General features: G+C 36.4%; 1 protein-coding gene across 1 annotated transcript in view; it reads right to left on the minus strand.

The window, feature by feature from the left end:
* Window positions 1–1,106: 1,106 nt before the first annotated feature.
* The window catches only part of LOC119570968 (larval cuticle protein LCP-17-like), an 8,938-nt gene continuing 858 nt past the window's right edge, over window positions 1,107–9,186 (minus strand). The window contains exons 3-5 of the mRNA XM_037918489.1: window positions 2,167–2,347; window positions 1,303–1,362; window positions 1,107–1,160 (exon numbers count right to left, since the gene is read on the minus strand). Coding sequence (XP_037774417.1) covers window positions 1,107–1,160; window positions 1,303–1,362; window positions 2,167–2,347 — 295 coding nt within the window. The remainder of the gene's footprint in view (window positions 1,161–1,302; window positions 1,363–2,166; window positions 2,348–9,186) is intronic.

Genomic DNA, 9,186 nt, shown 5'->3' on the forward strand with positions numbered 1-9,186 from the left:
CAACCTTCTTTTTCCTAATAACACAGGAAACTGCTAAAGACAGAAACAATGTGTAAACTGATTTCTATTTACAGACGCTTTTAGTTATGAATTTCACATGTAGTTCCAACTTGAGGATATATTGGGTATTTCCCGTATCAGTGACTGAACAAGTGTTTACGTTTCATGCAGCATTCAAAGTTATCACATTTCGCTTCGGATTTGAAAAAGCTCAAGCATGCAATTGCTTTTGCATTGTTGCTGGATATTGTGATGTCGGGCATTGATAGATTTATGTCTTAAGATTTATGAGATGGTTATACCTCCATTTTAAATGAATATATTAATAACTACCTCCTTAAATAAATCACAGGATACGTAGGCCATTTATGTCTAAGAGGGTAAGTGTTCCTTAGTGGACGACTCATACAGATCCCTGAGGAAGCGATTTTCATCTTAAAGACGCCCTTGCTCGATTGTCGGAGGAAAGCAGGGAGCCACGGGCCGCAAGGGAGACGGAGACTAATTAAAGATTTGTTTGTCGAGAAGGTATGACTGAAAAGAAGAATGAAATCCATCGGTGACTGTTAATATCGGTCTCAGTTTCGACGTCGAATGAGGAAGATATGTTAACTGCAGGAAGGACTGGATCGTCGCAACACCTTCGGGAGATGATGGGCTGGTTGCAGACCTCGGAAGAGATATAAGGACTCACTCTCTTCATCGTCTACAGGAAAAATATATAGCTTATATCATGAACCATTTCGTTAACGGTATTACTTTCGTCATTTACAGAAAACAGGTTTACTTTACAATAGATCCCACACAGTTTTAATATTCATTGCGTAGTTTGCAAACCCGATTCTTCAAACAGAGCTGACGCGCTATTCATAGCCATCAGCCAGTAGCTACATCCATGGAATGCTAAATATGAAAAGTTATTCATCATCATTATAGTCAATTTTTAAATATCAATTGTTTAAGGACATGATAAGATATGCATATAATCATGGTTAGCTTTGCACGATTCCTCGGTAGTGTAGCGATTTGTGGCTGAAATCATAATCTCATAGTAATAAACTGGCTACCTACCATGATCATCGTCTTATCATTATTTCCATATATACTCAACTAGAGTGACACATATCCAGTATATCCTTTACTTCTGTTAGATCAATTGGCTGTTAAAGGCTGAGAAAATCATTAACTGGGGTGAAGTGAATCTAAATACAAAGTAATACATGATGCAAAAGAAGAAAAAGTCAAGAAAGAAAAAGTAAAATGATATAGTAAAACTTAAGAGATGGAGGATAAGGTACATGCCGTGTATGCCTGGAAGCGGAACAGTGATTTATGTTTGAGCATTTGCCAAAGGTTGACGGTCTAAGAATCAGAAAAATTAATTAGGGCAAGCTCGGTAGGACAAGGAACCGCTCCCATTCTCCAGCCTGGCACTCATTTTGGAGGTATGAGGTCGTAATTACTTTGAGTGGCGGCCATTAATTGTGCTAAAAGACAAGAAGGTTGTGCAACAGCACGCAAGCACAGACTTGCTTGAGAAAAGACCTTTTAGTGCCAACCTCTGGGAGGGCAATGAGACAGCAGGTGTATGGGAAAGAAGGGATTCCTCTTGTCACTGCAGTGACAAGCCAGCTGTGAGTGGGTCTGAAAGTGCTCACCGATGCCAGTGGTTATTTGAAAGCACGTGGATGTCTTTTGTTCTTTTCTGGCCATAAATTTAGGCAGTTACAGATATGCACACATAAATACGCATATTAGATTAAATAGATTCTAATATATACCCGCTTATACTATTGAATATACTTTTCGTGTTTATATAAAATAGTTCGACCTATTTATTGCTATAGAAATCATTCTTCGATCAGAATGACGCGAGAGAGAGAACTATACGACATATTTAACACAGCTTTGAAGGGATACATGTAAATATGTAAATCATACTTCAGAGAAAAAAGTTGTATAGGGTCAAAATTTATTCGCAAATAAATAAGACAAATCACAAGGAATAACAAACACTCATCCTATACTGGTATAACAAGAAGATATACACAATAAGGAATGACAGAAGAAAATTAAGAAACGACTGAGAACTCGTTCATCAAATAATCTACTAAGGTCGGCCGTAGAGTTGTGAAGGAGCGGAGTGACCGTGGCTGGACGACTCACGCAGTTCTCCGCGGGCGCGAGCTTCATGCTCAAGACGACCTCGCTCGATCTGCTCGAGGGCGTGGGCGGGAATAGGGTGAGGGAAGGCAGGAGCCACAGGTAAGTAGGGCGACTGAGCTGGTAACCGTTGGCGTCGGCGACGAACTGGAGGTCGAACACTTGGCCATCCGGGAAGGTGAAGCTGAATGGTTGATATTGCAATAGGTTACTTTGTGTGTGGCCCTTGTGCTGACATACATTAACTCGATATAAGTAACGTTTGTGAGATATCCCATGCACAAAAAGTGCTGAACTTGTACTGACTCACCTGACTGAGCCTTGCTGAGCACCTCCTGGGGCCCCCAGCTCGTGTCTGACGATGCCGTCCTCGGTCTCGACGTCGAAGGTGTAAGAGCCGTCAGCAGCAGGATGGACTCGATCGTCGCGGACGATTTCGACCAGTCTGACGGGGGCGGATGGGCGGGGTGTAGGGGCGTCGTAGGAGAAAGACGGCCTGTCAGCCAGAGCCACGGCCACGAAAAATCGCCAACACGATCTGAGGTTATAACAGATACCGTAAACTGCAGTTGAAATATTTGCATTGTTCGTAAAAGGTGATGAACTTCAGTGAATACAAATTCCCGATTCTGGTAGAAATATTACAGAAGATTCAATACTCACAGCTTTCATTTTGATTATGGTTCCTGATGCAAACTGCAAAAAACATGCTTCACGGCAGAACCAACGCGCCTTTTATACCCGTCAGCCTAATGGTGCTTTTAGGTTTGCTAAGTTGCCAAATGTCACATTTCGCAACCTTGACTGTTATACAAGTATTGTAATAAAGGTTAACGGTTATTTATAACAATGTAAGTCAGATGTGTAAAAGTATTTGAATATAAATAAATGGTGAAAATATCCATTTTATGCTTCTACATATGTCATCTGTATTATCCCCAAAGTAAGTCAATTCCTCATAAAACTTTTATTCAAGCAGAGCATGCTAGAAAAAAAATCAGTTACAGATGTCTCAATTCCATATATTTTTTATGTGAAAATAATTGTCTCTCTCTCTGTCACACTCAAAACTGCCTCTTTCTTTATCTACTTGTCTATCTATTTACACACATGAGTATGTGTGTATAGATATACGTATATATATATTATATATATATATATATATATTATTATATAATATATATATATATCTATATATATATACATACACATACACATATGTATAAATAATATATATAAATGATATATATAATATATATATATAAAACATACACACATATAGTATAAATGAATATATATATATATATAATATATATATAGTATAATATGAATTATATACATATATATATATATAATATAAAATAACAACATTTTTATACATACACACACACACAACACACACACATATTATATATATAATATATATATATATATATTATATAATATATATCATACACACAATTATATAATACATACATACATATATATTATATATATAATATATATATATAATATATATATATAATATGTGTGGTGTGTGTGTGTTGTTGGTGTGGTGTGTGTGTGTGTGGTGTGTGTTGGGGTGTGTGTGTGTGTATGTGTGTATGTGTGTGTGTGTACTTTATATATGCACATATATGTAGAGAAAAGAGAGAGAGAGAGAGGAGAGAGGAGAGAGAGAGAGGAGGAGAGAGAGAGGAAAGAGGAGAGAGAGAGAGAGAGAGAGAGAGGAAGAGTCAGCATAATGGGAGACTTAAAAAGTAGTTTTTTTAAATGGAAACCGTATTTAATTAATGAATATAATTATATTATATAATATATATATATATTAATAATACACATACATATATAAAATACACACACATATAATATAAAATATAATAATTATATAATAATTAATAAATATAAATATGTATATTATATATTTTTTTAAAATATTATTATATTATATTAATATAATATATATTATTATTATATAATATATATATGCATTTTTTTTTAAACCCCCACACCACACACACCACTACTACATATTTTTATATATATATATATAAAAATATATATAAACACTATATATATAGAGTATATATATTTTGTGTGTTGTGTTTTTGGGGGTGTGTGTGTGTGTGGGGTGTGTGTGTTGTTTTTTTGTGGGTTGTTATATATAAATGTATATATATGCATAAATCTACAATCATCTTTGTGTGATGATCAAATTTATATAAAAATCGACAGTTCCACGGAAGGATTTACTATTATCGTAATTGCTTTTAACGTTTTTAAAATTTCCCTTTTAATTTTATTTGATCCCATATGCGAAAGTGTTTATTTAATCACTATTATTTTTTGGCTACTGTCATAAAACCCCCTACTCTGTTTCCCATGTCTGATAGAAAGTACTTCCCCCATGGTAGCTAGCCCAGTGTTTTTCAAGCTTTTTCATCACGATCCAGTTTGGTTTTGTACACTACCTTCACGACCAGTAGGGTCCATTCTATCGCACCTTCCTCTCAACATTTTATCATTTATTTATAAAATGTATATATATTATTTATTTATCTCTTAATTTCATTTATTATCGTTATTTTATTATGTAGCGATCCACGAACATGAGCTTGCACTGGGTCGCGACCCGTACTTTCAACAACCTGAAAAAGTCTATGGGGGAATATAGTGCCATTTCTTTATGCAGAACTATGTGTTCATCTTTCATAAACTGTAGATTACATTAGAGCGATAAGGGTAGACTTAGAAGTGTATGAAAATGGAGGAATGCAGGATGGGGAGACGGGGAGAGGGAGGGAATAAGAGCATACACACACGCGCGCAAATGCAAGCACAAATACACGCACAAAGTCACACATAAAAAAAGACAGACTGAGAGAAATAGAGAAGGAGGATGTCAGTCTAAATACACTGTGGTGGGGTACTATGGCTTCGGGGGCCAATTTTAATCTATTTCTGATGGGTTCACTGTCAAGTTGATTCCTAGAAGGGGTAGCGTGAATGGAAACCAACGACTCCCCGTATATACACCTCGGTATTATCCTATGAGAATGATGTTAAAAAAATTTATTTAAACGAACCAAAACAATGAAAAAGATTATTAAGATTTAGGATATCACAAGCTTAGTATACCATAAAAATTTCTTTAAAACTCCTTTTTATATCTAATATTAAAAACAAAGAATCATGTCCAGTTCCTATGCACAAAGAAATAGCCAGGAAAACAAACTACGCCGTTTTTTCGAGGAGAATGAATCTTATAAGCGCTCAACACGGCTTATATTTATAAAAGTCGTGGGCGGGGATAAGCCACGCCAAACATCGTCCCCAAAAATGAAAGGAAAGGCACTAAAATCATTATTGAAATTATCTCCATAACTAGATAAAACATAAAAAATACATGCTTAATGTGGAGTAGGCAGAAAGAAGTATAATAGATAAAAGATGACGTTAAAAAAAAGATGTTTCTTAAAATGAAAGCAAACTTTCACAGAAAAGAAAAAAGTTGACAAAAAGTAAGGCAAAAATAGGAGACGATTTAACATGTAAGGTAACCATGAAGCTCACAGAAAAGCGAGAAATAAATTTGGGGACAAATGAATCGCAGATGAGATGACGGGGTCAAAAAGACAAACTCAACAAGAAATGTCTTGTGGGAACCAACGAAAAATGGAACAATAAAACAGAAAAAAATGAAAAATAAACAGAGAAAACTAAAGAAAGGGACGATGCAGCAAGCATTGACTGGCTGCGAGATGTCAGGGCGCGCGAGGGGACGGGAGGCTGGGGGCGAAATGAGGAAGAGATGGCAGGCTGTGGGCGGCCACATTACACTAGTAAGGCCATCATAGTGTCATTAATAGTAGCCGATTCCTCGGTAGTATAGTGGTAGTATCCCCGCCTGTCACGCGGGAGACGGGTCGATTCCCGCCGGGGAGGCTTTTGGCTTCCTTCGAACAGGTTTTGGCTTTAAAAATAAGCACCTGACGTCCGGACACTTTTTAAACACTTTATTCACTAAAATAGCAACTAAATGAGTCTTCCCAAGAACTATTTATTTCCCAGCCACCAGAGTATCTGAAAGCATTTTTCATCCTTTCGGGATATAGAAAAACAATCTAGTGCTCATTAGAATTTTTAAAGAGAAATGTATGCAGTTTGTATCTCGTGCAATTCTTTTCCTGTGATTTCACTTCTAGAAGTTTGTGGGCGTTTCCCTTCACTTTATTTTATTCACGGTCTGACTGGCTTCCTACGTCACCATCATAAGATTTTCATTACAGCAAGACACAAATGTCTGTGTTGCTTGTATACAGTATGTTTGTAAGCATGTGCTTGTGTTCGCATGGGCTACATACTTATCATACCAATTAATACTCTTAATAATAACATTAAGGATGTGTAATACATATCTTGCACTTAGGTTATATTATATAGTGATTGATTAGCTATTCAGTTAATATCTATGTGAAAAATGGGCGGATGAATGTATTATATTATATATATATATATATTATATTAATATATATATATATATATATATATAGTATGTATATATATATATATATATAGATATATATATATTATTAATATAAAATATATATATATATATATATATATATATTAAGTTTCTTCTTTTTCCTATTGACGCATGAAAATGCAAAAGCCGGAAGCAATATATATACTGATTCCCATTTACAGCTGCTTTCAATTATGCACTTCGATATGCTGCAGACTATATACGTTTCACATATAGTTACAACTTTGGGGATATACTGGCTATTTCAAGTATCAGTGACTGGACTAGTCTTTACGTTTCAGCCATTCAAGGTTATCACATTAAACTGCAGATCTAAACTCATGAAATGCTTTTTGCATTGGCGCTGGAAGTGAAAGTTGTGATGTCGGACATTGACAGACTTATGTGTTAAGGTTATATGGGATAGCATAACACCATTCTAAATAAATATGTTAACAACCACCATCTTAAACAAATAATAATATGGTAAGTAGACCATGGATGTGTAGGATAAGTGTTCTTTACTGGACGACTCGGGCAGATCCCCGAGGATGCTCGATCTACCTGAGGGTGTGGGTGGGGACTGGGTGGGGAAAGGCAGGGGCCACGGGCAGCAAGGGCGGCTAATGCAGGTCGAAGAGTTGTTCGTCGAGAAGCTACGACTGGAAAAAATAAAAGAAAAAAATAAAACCCTGACCTAAGAACAGACTCCGTAGATATGATATATCCCAGAATCTATAAACATATTACTATCATATGATGCTTATGTCTTATGTCTTATACGGTAAATAACCCTACGGAATTCTGCAGAGCCGTTCTCGGTCACGAGTTTTCAGCCACAGGAAGGACTCGACCGTCGTAGATGAAATGATGGGCGGAATGCAGACCCTGTAAAAGAGAATAACGATGAGACTCACTCTCTTCATAGTGTGCAGAAATATTTTATTTATACCACGAAGTATCTATTTGAACGAGTTTCATATCCTTTATTTGTAGAAAAAAAGTTTACTTGACAATACATCCCTCACAATTTTCATATTCTTGTGTCACTTTTGCAAGCGCTATTCTACGAAACAAACTGACGCGCTATTCATCGCCATCAGCCAGGGAACACTAAATATCAAATAAGTGATATGACTGTAATAAATTTCTGACTATCTTGTTCACAGAGGAAGAACCAAATTATATATAGTTATATATAACTATGCATATAATCATGCATAGTTTTGTACGAGTGCCTTGGTATTGTAGCGTTTAGGGGGAGAAAATCGTCATCTTAATAATAAACTTGAGAACGTTTTTGATTATCTTGATCATCATCATTACTGCCATATACAATATATTCAACGCAGTGACACCACTTATTCAGTACACTCTTTACAAGCTAGCTATTTAGTGAAGACAGACAATCCAGCGTCGAGTGAAGTGAATATAAATCAAAAGTAGTGTGATACATAGGAAGAAAGAAAAAAAAAAAATGTGCTGGTAAAATAAACCTATCAGATGATGGGTGTCCAGGAAATGGGTCTATGGAGAGAAACAGCGATTTAAGCTTGAGCTTTTACCAGAGGACTGACAAGTTGTGATAAGTGAACTAAACAAGCAAGAAGGAAGGAGCACCCATTGCCCAGCATGGCACTCGTCCTGGAGGTCATGATTAGTTTGAGTTGCGGTTTAATAGGTTCTTGTGGAAATCAAGGCGAGGAGGTTGTCCATAGCACGTAGGCACATAATTGCTTGAGGAATTCCCTTTAGTGCCAACCCCTCGGAGGGCAATAAGACTCCTGGACGAATCTAGCCGGCAGGTCGACATCGATTGGCATCGACTTGCGGTGGCCATCTTCCTTCTGAACACTGCGTGCACATACATGCATACATTCTGTAAGGTATAACCACAGGGATAAGTGCGTCCTCTTCCCCATGAGACACTGATGTCTTGTCTGCGCCGACGGGAGGTGATGGATCTATGGCCGTTGCAGAAACATCGATTTTTTACGAAGCCGATTCCTTTATATCTGATGCAACGATTTTTTACCGTCCACTAGGGTGGTATAGAAACTGTTGTCAGGTGAGGGAAATGTCTATATTTGAGAACACGGCGGACCGTGAAAAAAGAAAACGTCTGAAAGGGATTTATATTATTCATTAATCTACTTCATGTTTTTATATCAAATAGTAATCATAGAAATCATTATTCGATCAGAATAACCCACGAGAGAGAAATGTAATTATCTACATTTGTATTCATGTCTAAATTCACACAGAACACTTTGTTTTATAACTAAACAACTTTAAATTGAACACAGCCTCGACTATAGCAATACATGGAAATCCTAACACAGAGAAAAAAAAAAGTTGTAAAGGATCAAAATTTATTCGCAAATAAATAAGATAAATCACAAAGAATAACAAACACTCATCCTGTAATGGTACAGCAGCAAGATATACTCAACAAGGAATGACAGAAGAAAATTAAGAAACGACTGAGAACTCGTTCA

The sequence above is a fragment of the Penaeus monodon genome, unplaced genomic scaffold, assembly GCF_015228065.2.
Source record: "Penaeus monodon isolate SGIC_2016 unplaced genomic scaffold, NSTDA_Pmon_1 PmonScaffold_460, whole genome shotgun sequence".
In the NCBI taxonomy this organism is placed as follows: Eukaryota; Metazoa; Arthropoda; class Malacostraca; order Decapoda; family Penaeidae; genus Penaeus; species Penaeus monodon.